The sequence below is a fragment of the Festucalex cinctus genome, chromosome 4 (assembly GCF_051991245.1).
Source record: "Festucalex cinctus isolate MCC-2025b chromosome 4, RoL_Fcin_1.0, whole genome shotgun sequence".
Lineage (NCBI taxonomy): Eukaryota > Metazoa > Chordata > Actinopteri > Syngnathiformes > Syngnathidae > Festucalex > Festucalex cinctus.
Window position 1 is genome coordinate 15,447,492 of NC_135414.1, and position 20,116 is coordinate 15,467,607.

The 20,116-nt window shown below is 41.4% G+C and overlaps 1 protein-coding gene across 2 annotated transcripts in view; it reads left to right on the top strand.

Moving 5' to 3' along the window:
• map1aa (microtubule-associated protein 1Aa) overlaps positions 1-20,116 on the top strand; it is a 63,187-nt gene that overhangs the window by 40,048 nt on the left and 3,023 nt on the right. For both annotated transcript variants that reach the window (XM_077519179.1, XM_077519180.1), the window contains 3 exons: positions 12,189-12,271; positions 13,013-13,153; positions 13,249-20,056. In XM_077519179.1, coding sequence (XP_077375305.1) covers positions 12,189-12,271; positions 13,013-13,153; positions 13,249-20,056 — 7,032 coding nt within the window. The remainder of the gene's footprint in view (positions 1-12,188; positions 12,272-13,012; positions 13,154-13,248; positions 20,057-20,116) is intronic.

Genomic DNA, 20,116 nt, shown 5'->3' on the forward strand with positions numbered 1-20,116 from the left:
AAATACCGTATGTGGGGTATTTTTTTTTCACGCCTGAAGGGCTAGGTGGCGCTGCATATATAACTGAATTTTGTCATAGAGATACCTTCAGGCTTTGACTATAAACATACATGTCAAGTTTGGGATTTTTTGGAGCATGTACCGGGGAGTTATTAAGCATATCCTTTTTCAGTGCGAAACACAAAATTTGATGCCCCGCCCTCATCATATAGTATTTCCAAAAGTCAAGATTTTTCTGCCTGTAGTTGGCTCAGGTCTTGACATGGTCCAGGTCAAGTCTAAAGTCAGTCGGATGAAATGTGTAGGAGAAGTGGGCAAAAGTATGCCCCCTGAAAATGTGCAAAAATCGTCAAAAATGGGACATTCAAAAATTCATAGCTCACTTCCTGTTCATTTTAGCACATGGGTCCAAGAGACTTTTTTGTAGGTCATGGACTCCCTCATACACCTAAAAATTTTCGTAGATCTTGCTTAAACGTACAATCGGGGCTGCTTCGTTAAAAATTTCTAGGGGGCGCTATTGAGTCATTTTTGTAAAAATAGGACAATACATGATAAAATATTGCTCATTTTGCCAGGCCAGATGTGTGTGCCAAGTTTCATGAGTTTCTGCGCATGTTTAGACCATCAAAACTAGCGTTGTTTTCTTGGTGAACAGTGCTTAGCCACGCCCACAGCGATTCGCGAAAACTCACAAACTTCGTGTTGTGACATCATGAAGGCCGAAACCCCCATCTGAGCAAATATGAGGTTGGTCCAGTTAACGTGTTTGGAGAAAAATGTACAAGAAAATTCGTAAGAAAAAAAATTGCCACTAGGTGGCGCTATCAGTTAGATGAAATATAAGTTCGTAGATGTCTTTAGGGCTGGACTCTCATCAAATGTGTGAAATTTTGAGAAGATAGGATCATCTCGGTCAAGTTCATGCAGCTTTTATTGTCACGAAAAATCTTCAGACTTTGCGTCACCGTAGCGGCCACGCCCTTTGGCGAAAAGTTACAATATTCGGTGTGGGGCATCATCAACATCTTAAGGCTTTTCTGACCAATTTTCAACTGGATCCCTTCAACGAGCTCAGCACAGTAGCTAAAAACGTAAAGTATGACATTTATTGTAACCACTAGGTGGCGCTATATGTATAACTGAATTTTTTCATATAGGTGTTTTCAGGCCGTGACTATTACGTTGCCTGAGAAGTTTGAGATTTTTTGGAGCTTGTACATGGGAGTTATTCAGCATTTGCTCTTTCTGGACAAATGAAATTTTAAAGGCAATATTTGATGCCCCGCCCCCGTCATATAGTATTTCGAAAACGCAAGATTTTTTGCCTAGTTTTTCTCTTAAGTCTTGAGATGATAAATGCCAAGTTTAAAGTCAATGGGATGAAAAATGTTTGCATAGGGGGAAAAAGCATGACCACAGTGAATGTGCCAAAATAGGCCAAAATTGGACATTAAAAAATTCATAGCTCACTTCCTGTACATTTTAGGAAATGGCTTCCACTGACTTTTTTGTGCGTCTCGTAGTGCTACACGTGCCTGCCATTTTTCGTAGCTCTAGCTCAAACGGACCGGGATTGGTTTTTATTTTTCTACGCTAGGTGGCGCTATAGAGTCGCGTTGTTATGACAACTACATAATATCAAATTTTTCGCCGGGCCCGAAGAGACTGCAAAGTTTGGTGAGTTTTCGTAAATGTTTAGGCCCTCAAAAATGCGATCGTTTACGGAGAAGAAGAAGAAGAATAATAATAATAATTCTTACAAAAACAAGAGGGACCTCGCAGCGGTCGCTGCTCGGGCCCTAATAATAATAATTCTTACAAAAACAAGAGGGACCTCGCAGCGGTCGCTGCTCGGGCCCTAATAATAATAATAATAATAATAATAATAATAATAATAATTTTTACAAAAACAATAGGGACCTCGCAGCGGTCGCTGCTCGGGCCCTAATAATAATAAGAATTCCTACAAAAACAATAGGGCCTCGCAGCGGCACCGCCGCCGCCGCTGCTCGGGCCCTAACTAGAGCTGCGAGCAGCTATAAAGGGCCCTCGCAACCCGGGCCACGTTGGGGTCCATGCACGTTGGGGTCCTTGCACGTTGGGGTCCTTGCACGTCGGGGTACTGGCATGTTGGGGTACTGTCAAATAGGAAACCATCTAAATTGTAAACGTTTTTGCCATGCTTTGTGTTTTTAAAGTTTCATGGAAAGGCCAAAAACGATGCACAATTAACAAAATAAAATCAAAATGGATTGGCACATGGCTATATAGAATACTTTTTGAATATATTCGGCATGCCTGCCAATATTCACACATCTAGCTGAATCATATAATCGGAAAGCATAAAAATGTCTAGAGGGCGCTATTGAGCCATTTATTACAAATTGCACAACAAATCTCTAAATAAAATATTCATGTTCCAGACAGGTCTGGTGTGTGTGCAGTTTTGTGAGTTTTCATCCATATTTAGACTCTCAAAAAAGCATTTTTCTTCACAAACAATGCATGGCTACAGCAAAGGAGTGTGACAAAATAAAAAAATTCAATAACTTTTCATCTTAAATATCTTAAGATGAAACACGCCAAAGAATGAAGACGATCTGATAAGTTCTGTTGAAAATATGACCCCTATAAAAGGCCCCAAAAAATGGCTACAAATACCAAAGTAAATCAAAATGGCAGACTTCCTTTTTGATTCAGCATATGGCTTTAGAAACCTTTTTGTAAGTCTTAGGCTGATAGGTATCCCAATTTTTACAAATCTAGCTGAATCATAAAACACAAAACATTTGCAAAAGCTTCATAAAAATGTCTAGAGGGCGCTATTGAACCATTTATTGCAAATTGAATAAGAAATCTCTAAAATATTCATGCTGATGACAAGCCTGATGTGTGTGTAAAGTTTCATGAGTTTTTGCACGTTTAGACCCAAAAAAAAAAGCAGCATTTTACTTGGCAAACAATGCATCGCCATGACAACGGCGTGCGACAAAATAAATAACTTTCGATAACTTTGCATCTTAAACATCTTAAGATGAAGCACACCAAGTTTGAAGACAGTCGGATAAATTTTGTAGGAGGAGTTCGTTAAAATATGACCCCTAAAAAAGGCCACAAAAAATGGCTACAAATCCCAACGTAAATCAAAATGGTGGACTTCCTGATTGGTTTAGCATATGGCTCCAAGAGACTTTTTTGTACATCCTGAGCTCTTATGTTTGCCTGCAAATTATCATAGCTTTAGGTGAAACGTACAACCGGGAATGCTTTGTCTGTTTAATCAAAACACAAAATATGGTGTGCAATTCCAATGCATTGCTATGGCAACAGAGTGTGACAAAATAAAAAACTTTCGATTACTTTGCATCTTAAACATCTTAAGATGAAACATACCAAGTTTGAAGACAGTCGGATAAATTTTGTAGGAGGGGTTCGTTAAAATATGACCCCTGAAAAAGGCCACAAAAAATGGCAACAAATCCCATCATAAATCAAAATGCCGGACTTCCTGTTTGTTTTAGCACATGGTTCCAAGAGACTTTTTTGTACATTGTGGGCTCTTATGTATGCCTGCAAATTTTCATAGCGCTAGGTGAAACGTACAACCGGGAATGCTTCGTTAAAGAGGAGTTTTTTAGCTCAAAATGTGATGCCCGGCCCCTGGGGGACTTCCTGTTGCGTTTAGCACATGGCACCAAGAGACATTTTTGTACATCCTGGGCTGTTACATATGTCTACAATTTTTCGTCGCTCTAGCTGCTTCGTACAACTGGGAATGCTTCATTAAGAAGGATTTTTTTCCTTTGCAAAAAGTGCATGCCACGATAACAGCGTGTAACGAAATAAAAAACTTTCAATAACTTTTCATTTTCAACATCTTAAGATGAATCACACCAAGTTTGAAGATGATCGGATAAACTCTGTAGGAGGAGTTTGTTAAAATATGACCCCTATGAAATGGCCAAAAAAAATGGCAACACATTCCAAAGTAAATCAAAATGGCGGACGTCCTGTTAGGTTTAGCATATGGTTCAAAAAGAGTTTTTTGTACTTCGAGGGCTGTTATATACCTCTACAAATTTTGGTAACTTTAGGTGAAACGTACAGCCGGGTATGCTTTGTTAAAAAGGAGTTTTTTTAGCTCAAAATGTGATGCCAGGCCCCTGGGGGACTTCCTGTTGGGTTTAGCACAGGGCACCAAGAGACTTTTTTGTACATCTTGGGCTGTTACATATGTCTACAAATTTTCGTAGCTCTAGCTGCTTCGTACAACTGGCAATGCTTCTTTAAGGATATTTTTTTTCCTTTGCAAACAGTGCATGCCATGACAACAGCGTGCGACGAAATACAAAGCTTTCAATAACTTTTCATCTTCAACATCTTAAGATGAATCACACCAAGTTTGAAGATGATCGGATAAACACTGTAGGAGGAGTTCGTTAAAATAAGGCCCCAATGAAATGGCCAAAAAAATGGCAACACGTTCCAAAATAAATCAAAATGGTGGACTTCCTGTTAGGTTTAGCATATGGTTCAAAAAGAGTTTTTTGTAGGTCATAGTCTGTTACATATGTGTACCAATTTTCATAGCTCTAGATTAAACGTACAACCGGCAATGCCTCGTGAAGTAAGAATTTTTAAACTCTAAATTTGATGCGCCGCCGCCGTCATATAGTATATCAAAAACTTTTCATTTTTCACAATGATGTTGTCCCAGGTGTTGAGATGGTACATCCCAAGTTTGAAGTCAATCGGGTTAACCGTGTAGGAGAAGCGGGCAAAAGTATGACCCCTGTAAATGTGCAAAAATGGGCCAAAATTGGACATTCAAATACTCATACCTCACTTCCTGTCTATTTTAGGGTACACATATCAAAGAGGTTTTTGTTCATCTGGATGTGCTACAGGTGCCACACAATTTTCGTAGCCATAGGACAATCGTAGCGGGACAGGGATCCGTTAAACCTATGTAGGTGGCGCTACAGAGCCATTTTTCTGTTATCATGTATGGCGACTTTAAAATATCAAATTTTTCGCCAGGCCCGATCTGCGTGTAAAGTTTGGTGAGTTTTCGTTCATGTTTAGTGCCTCAAAAAAGTGGTTGTTTGCGGAAAAGAATAATAACAAAGAAAAAGAAGAATAATAATAATAAGAATTCCTTCAGGAACAATAGGGACCTCGCAGCGGTCGCTGCTCGGGCCCTAACTAGAGCTGCGAGCAGCTATAAAGGGCCCTCGCAACCTGGGCCACGTTGGGGTACTTGCACGTCGGGGTACTGGCACGTTGAGGTACTGTCAAATCGGACAAGGACCATCTAAAATGTTTTTGACAAGCTTTGTGAGTGCAAAAGGCCAAAGATGGTGTGCAATTCCCAAAATAAATTCAAAATGGCGGACTTCCTTTTAGGTTTAGCATACGGCTACAGAATACTTTTTGTAGGTCTTAAGCTAATAGGTATGCCTCCCAGTTTTCAAAAATCTAGGTCAAGTCATCTTTAGTTGTGTATCGCTTGAATCATACAATTGGAAATGCTCCATAAAAATGCATAGAGGGCGCTATTGAGCACAACGTTGGGTTACTTGCACGTCAGGGTACTGGCACGTTGGGGTACTGTTACATGGAACAAGGACCATTTAAAATGTTAGTTTTTCCCATGCCTTGTCTGTGCAAAGTTCTATGAAAGAGGCCAAAAATGATGTATAATTCCCAAAATAAAATCAAAATAGCGGACTTCCTCTTTGGTTTGGCAAATGGCTACATAATACTTTTTTGTAGGTATTAGGCTGATAGGGGTCTGTCCTAATTTTCACAAATCTAGCAGAATCATACAATCGGAAATACTTCATAAAAATGTCTAGAGGGCGCTATTTATTGCAAATTGCACAATAAATCTCTAAAAATTCATGTTCATGACAAGTCTGATGTGTTTGCAAAGTTTCATGAGTTTTCAGACATGTATAGATAAAAAAACAAAGCAGCACTTTACTTGGCAAACAATGCATCGCTATAGCAGCAGCGTGCGACAAAATAAAAAACTTTCGATAACTTTGCATCTTAAACATCTTAAGATGAAACACACCAAGTTTGAAGACGGTCGGATGAACTTTGTACGAGGAGTTCGTTAAAATATGACCCCTGAAAAAGGCCACAAAAAATGGCAACAAATCCCATCGTAAATCAAAATGGCAGACTTCCTGTTTGGTTTAGCACATGGTTCCAAGAGACTTTTTTGTACATCGTGGGCTCTTATGTATGCCTGCAAATTATCATCACGCTAGGTGAAACGTACAACCGGGAATGCTTCGTTAAAGAGGAGTTTTCTAGCTCAAAATGTGATGCCCGGCCCCTGGGGGACTTCCTGTTGGGTTTAGCACATGGCACCAAGAGACTTTTTTGTACATTGTGGGCTGTTACATATGTCTACAAATTTTTGTAGCTCTAGCTACTTCGTACAACTGGGAATGCTTCATTAAGAAGGATTTTTTTCCTTTGCAAAACGTGCATGCCACGACAACAGCGTGCGACGAAATAAAGAGCTTTCAATAACTTTTCATCCTCAACATCTTAAGATGAGTCACACCAAGTTTGAAGATGATCGGATAAACTCTGTAGGAGGAGTTCGTTAAAATATGACCCCTATGAAATGGCCCAAAAAATGGCAACACATTCCAAAGTAAATCAAAATGGCGGACGTCCTGTTAGGTTTAGCATATGGTTCAAAAAGAGTTTTTTGTACCTCGAGGGCTGTTATATACCTCTACAAATTTTGGTAACTCTAGGTGAAACGTACAGCCGGGTATGCTTTGTTAAAGAGGAGTTTTTTAGCTCAAAATGTGATGCCCGGCCCCTGGGGGACTTCCTGTTGGGTTTAGCACAGGGCACCAAGAGACTTTTTTGTACATCTTGGGCTATTACATATGTCTACAAATTTTCGTAGCTCTCGCTGCTTCGTATAAATGGGAATGCTTCTTTAAGGATATTTTTTTTCCTTTGCAAACAGTGCATGCCATGACAACAGCGTGTGACGAACTACAAAGCTTTCAATAACTTTCCATCTTCAACATCTTAAGATGAATTCACACCAAGTTTGAAGATGATCGGATAAACACTGTAGGAGGAGTTCGTTAAAATAAGACCCCAATGAAATGGCCAAAAAAATGGCAACACGTTCCAAAATAAATCAAAATGGTGGACTTCCTGTTAGGTTTAGCATATGGTTCAAAAAGAGTTTTTTGTAGGTCATAGCCTGTTACATATGTGTACCAATTTTCGTAGCTCTAGATTAAACGTACAACCGGCAATGCTTCGTGAAGTAAGAATTTTTAAACTCTAAATTTGATGTGCCGCCGCCGTCATATAGTATATCAAAAACTTTTCATTTTTCACAATGATGTTGTCCCAGGTGTTGAGATGGTACATCCCAAGTTTGAAGTCAATCGGGTTAACCGTGTAGGAGAAGCGGGCAAAAGTATGACCCCTGTAAATGTGCAAAAATTGGCAAAAATTGGACATTTAAATACTCATACCTCACTTTCTGTCTATTTTAGGGTACACACTTCAAAGAGGTTTTTGTTCATTGGGATGTGCTACAGGTGCCACACAATTTTCATAGCCGTCGGACAATCGTAGCGGGACAGGGATCCGTTTAACCTATGTAGGGGGCGCTAAGGAGCCATTTTTCTGTTATCATGTATGGCGACTTTAAAATATCAAATTTTTCGCCAGGCCTGATGTGCGTGTAAAGTTTGGTGAGTTTTCGGTCACGTTTAGTGTCTCAAAAATGCGATTGTTTGCGGAGAAGAATAATAATAAGAACTAGAGCTGCGAGCAGCTATAAAGGGCCCTCGCAACCCGGGCCACGTTGGGGTATTTGCACGTCGGGGTACTGGCATGTTGGGGTATTGTCAAATAGGAAACCATCTAAATTTTAAACGTTTTTTCCATGCTTTGTGTTTGTAAAGTTTCATGGAAAGGCCAAAAACGATGCACAATTAACAAAATAAAATCAAAATGGATTGGCACATGGCTATATAGAATACTTTTTGAATATATTAGGCATGCCTGCCAATATTCACACATCTAGCTGAATCATATAATCGGAAAGACTTCATAAAAATGTCTAGAGGGCGCTATTGAAGCATTTATTGCAAATTTAATAAGAAATCTCTAAAATATTCATGCTGATGACAAGCCTGATGTGTGTGTAAAGTTTCATGAGTTTTTGCACATGTTTAGACCAAAACAAAAAAGCAGCATTTTACTTGGCAAACAATGCATCGCCATGACAACGGCGTGCGACAAAATAAATAACTTTCGATAACTTTGCATCTTAAACATCTTAAGATGAAACATACCAAGTTTGAAGACAGTCGGATAAATTTTGTAGGAGGGGTTCGTTAAAATATGACCCCTGAAAAAGGCCACAAAAAATGGCAACAAATCCCATCATAAATCAAAATGGCGGACTTCCTGTTTGGTTTAGCACATGGTTCCAAGAGACTTTTTTGTACATCGTGGGCTCTTATGTATGCCTGCAAATTATCATCGCGCTAGGTGAAACGTACAACCGGGAATGCTTCGTTAAAGAGGAGTTTTCTAGCTCAAAATGTGATGCCCGGCCCCTGGGGGACTTCCTGTTGGGTTTAGCACATGGCACCAAGAGACTTTTTTGTACACTGTGGGCTGTTACATATGTCTACAATTTTTTGTAGCTCTAGCTACTTCGTACAACTGGGAATGCTTCATTAAGAGGGATTTTTTTCCTTTGCAAAAAGTGCATGCCACGACAACAGCGTGCGACGAAATAAAGAGCTTTCAATAACTTTTCATCCTCAACATCTTAAGATGAGTCACACCAAGTTTGAAGATGATCGGATAAACTCTGTAGGAGGAGTTCGTTAAAATATGACCCCTATGAAATGGCCCAAAAAATGGCAACACATTCCAAAGTAAATAAAAATGGCGGACATCCTGTTAGGTTTAGCATATGGTTCAAAAAGAGTTTTTTGTACCTCGAGGGCTGTTATATACCTCTACAAATTTTGGTAACTCTAGGTGAAACGTACAGCCGGGTATGCTTTGTTAAAGAGGAGTTTTTTAGCTTAAAATGTGATGCCCGGCCCCTGGGGGACTTCCTGTTGGGTTTAGCACAGGGCACCAAGAGACTTTTTTGTACATCTTGGGCTGTTACATATGTCTACAAATTTTCGTAGCTCTAGCTGCTTCGTACAACTGGCAATGCTTCTTTAAGGATATTTTTTTTCCTTTGCAAACAGTGCATGCCATGACAACAGCGTGCGACGAAATACAAAGGTTTCAATAACTTTTCATCTTCAACATCTTAAGATGAATCACACCAAGTTTGAAGATGATCGGATAAACACTGTAGGAGGAGTTCGTTAAAATAAGACCCCAATGAAATGGCCAAAAAAATGGCAACACGTTCCAAAATAAATCAAAATGGCGGACTTCCTGTGAGGTTTAGCATATGGTTTAAAAAGAGTTTTTTGTAGGTCATAGCCTTTTACATATGTGTACAAATTTTCGTAGCTCTAGATTAAACGTACAACCGGCAATGCTTCATGAAGTAAGAATTTTTAAACTCTAAATTTGATGCGTCGCCGCCGTCATATAGTATATCAAAAACTTTAGATTTTTTACAATGATGTTGTCCCAGGTGTTGAGATGGTCCATCCCAAGTTTGAAGTTAATCGGGTTAACCGTGTAGGAGAAGCGGGCAAAAGTATGACCCCTGTAAATGTGCAAAACTGGGCCAAAATTGGACATTCAGATGATCATACCTCACTTTCTGTCTATTTTAGGGTACACACATCAAAGAGGTTTTTGTTCATCTGGATGTGCTACGGGTGCCACACAATTTTCGTCGCCATAGGACAATCGTAGCGGGACAGGGATCCGTTTAACCTATGTAGGTGGCGCTATGGAGCCATTTTTCTGTTATCATGTATGGCGACTTTAAAATATCAAATTTTTCGCCAGGCCTGATGTGCGTGTAAAGTTTGGTGAGTTTTCGTTCACGTTTAGCGTCTCAAAAATGCGATTGTTTGCGGAGAAGAATAATAATAAGAATAATAATAATAAGAAGAATTCCTACAAAAACAATAGGGCCTCGCAGCGGCACCGCCGCCGCCGCTGCTCGGGCCCTAATAAAGCACCAAACTTTGTCTGATGATGCTTCAAGATGAATTATAAGCTCAATGTGATCTTGAAAACAGACCAGCAAAATGTTGTAAATTGCCAATCTCTGTTATTATGTGCCTGTGCTTTTTTTATGCTGATTAAAACAAACTTTCAGCCTCTCACAATTTGATTAGCAGCTGTGCAAATTGAGATTTTCAGTACACCACAGAGAATAATTGATCTACAAATACGAATTGGACCGCAGTTTGTTTACTCACCTGTCCTGTTGAACAATGGCTGGTCATTGTTTTACACAGATTAGTATTGTGCAATATTTCTCTTAACGAACGTTTTAATGAAGGTTTCTTCCACTCAAATGTAAATAACGACACCATTGTTTTCAGTGGAAAGAAATAGCCAAATATTTCAAGCTAAATATAGCTCGCATTAGACGTGACAGCATTTATGTGATACTCAGTTCCTATAGTACGTGATGCTGTGTGCGTACTGTCATGCAGCATAAGCCATCCCTCCCTCTTGCAGAAATGCTGCAATGCGTCTCCCTCAGCCAAGACTGGGTCAGTGTAACTCAGCTTCCAGAGACAGCCACATCAGTGTCCCCATGGCAACAGCCAATGAGCGTATTTATAATGGGCTTAGGCTAACACCAGCGGAGAAATAAGAAGAGGAGTTGGGGAAGGGTGGGTGGTTTCTCATATTCTTTGTAGGGTAATTGTGATGACATATGCTGAAGGACATATAGAGCAAGAGCAGGATTACGAACCTCTCCTGTGTCTACTTCAGTTGTTTTTGCGGCCATCTTTCACACTGTTGGTGGAGCCCCAGATCATTCCTTAGATACTTTCCATGTGCATCCTCAATGTGTATAGGTCTGTTTGTTATTGTCTGTCCATGATAATATACATCGTTATTATCAAAGGTGGAAAAAGTATATAGAAGTAATGATAAGTCGTCATTAAAATTACATATAGACTCGTGGCTCTTAATCTGAGTTTGATTGAAGCTCAGGGGTTCGGTGAGTCAGTCTCAGGGGTTTGGTGGAGGTCAAGACACACATCTGACTCAAATGATTTGTCATGATACACCCCACATAGCCATCATTAGCTGCAGGTGATCACGCTATGTTGCTATGATGCTATCTGTGCAGGGGATTTGGTTTGTTCAGTAGTCCAATCGTGGCTGTTGTGATTGTACGTCATGTAATTACTTTATTATTATAATCCCTTCATACTATGTCAAGATAAAAAAAAGAAAGTGGTCAGGTGAATATGTGCAATATGAATTCACATATTTAATAGAACGTATGGTGTTCCACAAGGTTCAATTCTGGGGCCTCGGCTGTTTTCATTGTATCTGCTGTCCCTCCCCTGGGTTTCATCTTAAGAAAACAGCGGTGGTTGTTTTAAAGTGATCTACAAATATAGAGTTGAGTTAAGTGATGGAGTTAGCGTCCTAAACTGCATGATTGGCATAAGTTGAGCAATTCTAGTCCAGCAAAAATAGCTATCTAGTAAAACTAAAGGAGCACTCCCTTAAGCAGCTCGGAGATGGGGAATACAAGAACACTTTCTGAATTTAAGGTGAAGAAAGACAGATTCTCCTCTGTTACTGAGGGGAAGTGTAGCCAAAGCAGGAGTTCCTTCGGTTTTAGGTCAAACATTGAAAACAAGAGGGAAAAATAGTCTTATAGTGTCATTATGTCTTGGACTAAAAAAATAGTAAATGTGGACAAATTGAGTAAATGAGAACGAAACAAAACAAAAAGAAAAGGTGAATCGGAGCTGCTGTAACAGGCTGCTGACTCTCTGCACCTGGAAGTAACTCTTACTAGTGCAATAAACTTTCAGAGCTTTTTAAGGCCTTGTGTGTTATGAACAACTGCCAAAAGGTGTCAAAACACAAAGTCAGGAAATTAGTGTATTAAGGTGGTTGACAGTCTTTTTCTAAGTAAATTTGAACAATTCACATCTCAGCATTAGACATTTTCCTCATCATATTGAACTTTTTCTTTGCTCTCACTTTAGGCCAGAGGATTCTCCAGTATCAGAGTGACATCCTTGAGACAGTTGTCTTGGTTAACCCATCAAAAGAGGCAGTTTCTTCAGAGGTGAGCCATACCTGTGCAAGGCAAGGATGACTACATTGATGGTCTTAATGTCCAATCGCTGCATTAATTATTATTATTATTATTATTATTATTATTAGGTAATTCTTTAGTTGACTTTTCACACTTTTACAGATAGGTACAGTTCACACGTGCAAAAATATGCATGTCATCATTAATCCCTCCGTAAAAAAAAAAAAAAAAAATCTTTAATTTGTTTAAATTCAAAGTTAATACTTGCTTTGTAATAATCAATTCTTTCATTAAAACAAAACAGACAAAATAATTTCTTCGGAACTGTAATTGTTCTTTTGTGTAATGATGATGATTCTGATGAAAATAAATTAGAATTATGATAATGATAACAACAGCACACTTTATTTTGGGTGCCTTTCATTTCACTCAATTATTGAATCCTTACAAGCCGACTGACTGCGCTTCATTATTCTAGTGTACAAAAGCGCGGTGACAAACTTTGAACTGGAGCACAATATTCAATTTACTGTGCTCATGTGCACTGGCGCACTGCTTATGTGCATCTCTGGTAATGTCACTTGTGTGAGGCAATCTTGTCAAAATGCAGGCAGCAGAATTTAGTGGACAAATGAGTCCTGGGATATATTCCATGTCTTGTATATCTTTTGAGTGTGAGCCAACTACTTTGGGGAGTGTATCCCATTTTATGACATGTTTGTGGTTTAAATTCAGACAGGTTATTGTGAAATGCTTGTGCCCTCTACCCAGGTGCATTCTCTGATTACTGACTTGGCTGGAAATAAACTGCTGATCCTGAGTGGGCAGAGCTCTGACCAGGGAGGTGACATCTTTCTACAAGGTGGGGCCTTTACCTGGCAACACTTCTCTGATATCATCACCAACACTGAAGTAAGTACCATATGACTTCTTTTTCTTTTTGGACTTGACATAGTGACTACAGTTTTTTTAGATGGTTTCTTTTGCCTCTATGCACATATTTCTAGGTGGTAGCAGTTCTTCCCAGGGCCTCCCCAGAGCAGCCATCAAGGCTTACTGTTTCCTGTCAAGGAGACGGGGGCTGGAGCTCCCTGGGCCAAAGCCAGGAGCAACATCTGTTTCTAAATATTCTGGAATACCACTTCAATCCTGAACCTCGCCTTCCCAACATGGAAGGAGTGACAGCGTTTACCGAGTATGTCTCAGAGACAGTAGATGTGCCCTCACCCTTTGAACTTTTAGAGCCTCCAACTTCTGGAGGATTCCTGAAATTGTCCAAACCTTGCTGCTATATCTTTCCTGGAGGGAGAGGGGACTCTGCTTTGTTTGCTGTCAATGGGTTTAACATCCTAGTGGATGGTGGGTCTGATAGAAAAGCTTGCTTCTGGAAGCTGGTCCGGCACCTTGACAGGATTGACTCTGTTCTGCTCACCCATATTGGAGCCGACAACCTTCCTGGCATTAATGGCTTGTTTCAGAGAAAGATTGCAGAGCAGGAAGAGGAGGGCAACCAAGGATCTGGTTCAAGCAGCAATGGTGAGTCGATGAAGAACCTAATATCCCCTGAGCTTGGGATTGTATTTTTGAACGTCCCTGAGAAACTTCGGGTGCCAGAGTCAACTCTGAAAGCGAAACGAAGCATTGAGGAAGCATCTCTTACACTGCAGTACCTCAATAAACTTGGTATCACACCGGAACCACTTCACAGGGCAGTGAGTAACACCATTGAACCCATCACACTCTTTCATAAACTTGGAGTGGGTAAATTAGACATGTATGTGCTAAATCCTGTCAAGGAGAGCAAAGAGATGCAGTTTCTTATGCAAAAATGGGCGGGCAACAGTAAAGCCAAGACTGGTATTCTGATGTCGAATGGAAAAGAAGGAGAAATATCTGTTCCCTATTTGACATCGGTTACTGCCCTTATTGTTTGGATTCCTCACCGTCCCACAGAAAAGATCGTCAGGGTGCTCTTTCCTGGAAATGCTCCTCAGAATAAAATATTTGAGGGCCTTGAGAAGATAAAACACCTGGACTTTCTGAGATACCCAGTAGCTACGCAAAAAGACTTATCTTCTGGTCCACCACTGCCCATTATCAAGCAGACTAAAATGAAATCACGAACTGACAGCAAAGAGAGTCTCAAAGCGTCACCGAAACCAAACTCAAAAATAGCTAAGAAAGACATTCTTGCACAGGAAGACGAGTCCAAGAGTGAAACTATGAAAGAGAATAAAGTGGAAAAGAAAGAGGAGAAAAAAATGAAAAGTCAAAGTCTGAAGGCTACCAAACAACAGAAAAATAGTGAGGTTGCCCCTGTGACAGGAAAGTCAGAGAAGAAGATATCTAAGGAGAAAAGTGGCAAAATGGACAAAGTTTCACGAATGGATGAAAAGAAAGACAAGGAGAAGAAGGAAATTAAGAAAGACAAAATAAAAAAGGATGAAAATATAAGAAAAGAAGAGAAGGAAAAGAAAGAGCTCAAAAAGAAGAACATAAGTAAGCCAGAATTGAGAAAAATTATGAAACCTGACCTAAAACCACTCACTCCTGAAGTGAGAAAAACTTTACACAAAGTCAAGACTCAGACTAAAACCAAGACAGAAACAAATGCAGCCGGTAAGGAGCATGGAAATGGTAAAAAGCTAAGCCCAGAGAACCTGCATGAAGAGGTCGCAGCAGCAGCTCTTGCAGACAGGTCCATTGCGTCTTCCCCTGAGGACCTTACTGAGGACTTCGAGGCTCTGAAACAAGAAGAGCTGTCCAAACCCAAGACTGGTGCCATCCAGATATCTGAGGTGTCACTTCACAAAGATACTAAAGTGTCTACGTCATTTTCTCCTGAAGACAAAATGACATCATTTTGTTCAAATACAGAGACTGTTTCATCCACGTTCTCTGAGAAAACAGATGAACACAATACAGACAAGAAAACTTCAGAGCAGATGAAATCTCCTCAAAGGAAAGATTCAAGCAGTGGAATTTACAAGAAATATGAAAAGACATATGAGGATTATAATAAATATTCAGCAAAGGATCACCAAAAAGACATATCAAAGAAGAGTGATAGCTCAGAGGATGATGATGATGTAATTGAAAAAGCTGAGCTTGAAGGAACAGAAGATGATGCATTTATCAAGTCTAAAGCACAGGAAATTAAAAAAGAAAGCGGTGGAAAAGAACTGGAAGACAGACCAACCACACAACTGGCCTCATCCACTGCAGCACTGCCTGGACAAGGAGTAGTAGCATCGGCCTCAGAGCAGATCTCCTTTATCCAAGATGAAACCATTCCTGGTTACTCTGAGACTGAACAGACCATATCTGATGAGGAGATCCATGATGATACAGAAGAGAGAATGCCACAGTTACGATATAGTGTAGGATCTTATGGTGTCTCAGTTCCTGATGTCCCTAGAACCTTGGACTCGATGCACAATTTGAAAGAGATGAAAAGCTCCGCTGTGTCTGATGTAGATGTCAAACCCAAAGCCCTTGTGGGAGGTCAGGAGCCTGAGATTGCATCATACCCTGCTGTCATTACGGCTCCACTTGCAGAGGAGGAACACATATCATCTGCCACATCCATAACAGAATATGACAAGATGTCTTCATTTGCCACATCTGTTGCTGAAGACCAGTCCATAGCATCTGTTACAGCCCCTCAGACTGAAGAAGTTGGAAGGAACTCCCTCCTTCTTGATACCATCAACAATGTACCTTTACATATAGAAGGCACCCAAGGAAAGGACTATCTCCATTCTGCAGGTACCATTTCCCCCACCTCCTCTCTGGAAGATGACAAATGTTTTAAATCTCCTTCATCTGATGAGTACCAACCCAACATCCATGAGATGGAGGGTGATGCCAATGCTGCTCATGATGAAGAAGATGATGAGGATGAAGATGAGGATGAGGATCAGACTCCAAATGTTGACATCCCACTGGGTAAACTACAAGAGGGCTATGAACATGCAACATCCATGCTGCTTCGGGAGAAAGACAACTCACCCTCTTCTGCTATTTCTCCTCCTGTCTTTTCTGCCGAGCAGCAATCTCCCACTCAGGTTGTCAGTGAAAAAACCTTTCCATCTAGTATAGCTGGATTCGGGATCAGCACTGGAATACAACCCGCATCATCAACTTTACCTCTTGCCACTGGTTTGGAATCCCATGTAAGGCAAGACAGTGATGACAGATGTCCAAGTCCAGATGACAGTACTGTGAAGCTGGCTTCACCCACACAGTCAGTGCTTACTAGCAGTGGTTACTCTCCAGCTGAGGAAAAGCCCTTAAAGACAGAAGAGATAGACAAAGCAGTGACCTACCTGAAATACGACACTCACAAAGTAGAGAAGTCAGTCACTATTTCTGATAATACATCCTTCATTGGACTGCCAGGTGACAAAACAATTGAGACATCAGAAGAATCTGAAGAGGACAGTGTGGATGAAGATGACTATTACACAAAAAAGGATCTTCAGCCAGCTGTTAAGGCTAAACTTATGGAGGCAAAAGAAGGATGCTTTCTGGATGATGACTTAACAAACGAGGCAAAGACTTCCAAGATAAAGACGCAAATCATATACTCGGATGAGGATGAAACAGATAACTTCCCAATTGGATTAGAATCAAATTTCTCTCCAACGGATCCAAGCAAATCAGAAAAGTGTCAAGAAACTGCTGAAATAACAGATATGTCTTTCAAAGGGCCTGAGAAAAGTGTTCAATTTAGTATCTGTGATTTTCCAGCGAAGGAGACCAAAGAGAAAGCCATCTATATAAGACAAGACACACCATATGTGCATGGCAAAACATTCTCTTACAGTGACATTTATGATAGCAAACCAAGTTCCGTGGAATCTGATTCATTTCATCAGGAGTCCTTGGATAAGCTGGAGAAAGACATTTCAAGAGATGAAATGGGTATGCCACCACACTCTGTAACAGCAACAGACAAGATGTCAGAGAAGGATGAATTTAAAGTCTCGTATGGAAAAGAAGCTTCCACTCCATCATTGCACGACTCGAAGAGCACTTCAGCTGTTCCGTTGATCAGAGCGGCCAAAGAAACTGAGCCATTTGAATACACAGGAAGTCGATTTCCTTCAGTGGCAGATAGGCCAGAAGCATCTTCTACTTCTTTATCATCTAAAAAGAATCCATTGTCTTTTCCAGTGCAACCCGACATCACTAAACCATCAAGCTATTCCTCAATGGCAGCGTTCAATGTCGGCAAAGCTGCTGGTCCTGACGATAACAATCAAGGCACGTGTTTAGAGAATGACATGCGGAAACTGACAGGTCAGGATGAAGAAGATTACGATGATGATGAGGAGGAAGATGATGATGAGGAGGAAGATGAAGATGATAAAATCACTGTTCATTCTGACATGGAGAAAGGTGCCAAAGAGAAGTCTGAGAAGCAAGTAAAAAGTCCTGCAAGTGAAATGTTAAGCTCAAATGAGCCTGAATTTGTGGTTTCCATGGCTGGATATGGCTTTAACAGTCAGGAGAAGGTAGTGGAAGAAGATATGTCAGACTCCACGTGCTTGAGCGCAAAGTCAAATGTGGGTTCAACGGGTTTCTCTGGCTACTCATCAGAGTTACACCTGGATGAATGGGAACATAAGAAATCACTTTTACCATGTTCGATCACAGACAAACGTAAAGAGGATATTACCTTGAAGTTATCAGAAAGAGGTTTTGACCAGAATGATGGGGATGATATGGATTTTGACAAACCTCGGTCCCCCGACCACCTAAGCAAGAAATCGCCAGACACAAGCTTTCAGTACACTACTGCTGCCCCTGGGTACTCCTCTTCCTCTGCCTATAGCTACTCCTCCTCGACTTCAGGCTCCTTCTCTACAAGCCGTCAGCTTGGAGAAGAGCTTGAGACACCTGCCTCGGGTGAGCCACTGTTTGAGTACTCCTCCTTTAAAGAAGAACATTCCCCGGCAATAGACTCTGCCTTCTCCACTTTAGCTGGCACCAAAGATGATTATCTTGAAGTATCTGAGAAACAGATCACCGTTACAACCACAGCAGAGTCTTCCTCTAGCTTAGCCCACTTTTCACCCCTCAGCCCATTTGAGGAAGTCAAACCATTCCCTTTACATTCATCCACTGCTTGTGCTGAAGACAAAAAGAAACACACATCTTCTTTCGGCAGTTCTATGGATAAACAACCTCAGTCAGACTGCTTCTATAAGCCTGAGTGGTCTGAGGTGTCAACTTTGGACTCTGCAAAAGGTTTTAGGGACTCACTGACCATGCACTCTCAAGAAACAACACTCGCAATTGATAAAGAGGCAGCCAGTGCTGCTCTGTTTGGTGTCACTTCTTCACCACGGCCGGGCACTGAAGGGAAGCATTACTTTGAGGAGACAGAGAGCAGCGAAGAAGAGGACGAGGGAGATTATATGCGGGAAACGACTCGAATATCACCCTCCAGTGGCCTCACGGGTACCTTGACATTTTCTGAGAAACTCGTTTCCTCAGCTGAAGGTGTAAAGACAAGCAGTGCGCTCCCTGATGTTCTTGGCTCCTACATGTCCTCACCACTTCAAACTAACAAGCCGGATCCAGCCAGTCGCACAACAGAAGTCGGGGCAAGCGCAACCCACCTTGCTGGTGCTGCAGCTAGCGGTGCAGTTGCAGGCACAGCTAGAATGGAGGGTGCTGGAGGCTACAGGACCTCCTATGAATGGGAAATGTCCAAGCCTCAGATAGGGAGAATGCCTGGCGACTCTCCTCCCCATTATCGTCATGATGATGAGTTTGAGGAGGAATGTGAAACGGAGCCAGAGCATCCAGCACGCCCACTTTCTCTCTCATCGACTAATCAGCCGTTTTGCTCTCCCTTCTATGCTGATGAGTGCAGCCGACAAGGGCAGGATGAAGAAGATGATGATGAGGATGATGATGATGATGATGACAGTGATCAGGATGTTGCTGGTAAAGCACCCAAGGGAGGAGCCTCTCCATATGCAGGCCATACCTCTCCTGGATATTCATCCTCTGAGTACAAGCAACGTAAAAACGACCTTTCACCTTCCTTTATCAACCCGAGCATGCAGCAGCTATGTAGTGACGAAGATGATGAGGATCTAGGACAGCAAAGTGACCAGTCACAGGAGGGAGATGAACATGACATGTCAGTTAAGAGAAGGGCTCACAAGCAGCCCCACCATCATCAGACCCACAGCAGCTCTTCCCATCAAGCTGCCGGCACGTCAGCACGGTTGGGTCTAGCAACCGAGGACACACCACCGACTTCAATAAGTGAGTCTCTCGCCTCTCAGTCAGACTCTGAAGTGCCTCCAGGTACAGAAGAGTACCCGTCAGTCACTGGCGAAGGCAACATTGATTCCGATGAGGATGCAGACTATATGCCTATTGACAAAATATCTGCCACAGGAGAAGGCAGTCATCACCCTGCCTCCTGGAAGAGCCATGATCCAGTTCCCACACCCCAAAAGGATCCTCACCCCCACCCTCCTCACCCTGATGTCTGCATGGTGGACCCGGACTCTTTGGGTAACGGCTCAGTCAAAAAAGATCCGAAAGCCAAAGGCTTGAAGAAAGCTGCTGGGAAAACCAAATCAGCATCCCCAGCCAGGCGCAAGCGGTCTCCCTTGCCTGTCAAACAGACGTCATCTCCTCGCAGTGCATCACTGAAAAAGAAGGAAGTGGACAAGAGTTCACGCATGTCTCGCTTGTCGGATGGACAAGGCTCAAAGGATGATGATCTCTCAAGGTCAAGCTACAACCCTGGCAAGGTGCTGGTCAACGGTAGCAAGAGTGGTTTGGGTAAGCTAATCATTATGCATGCTCTAGAAGAGTACAAACTTTTGCTTATTTGAGATTATT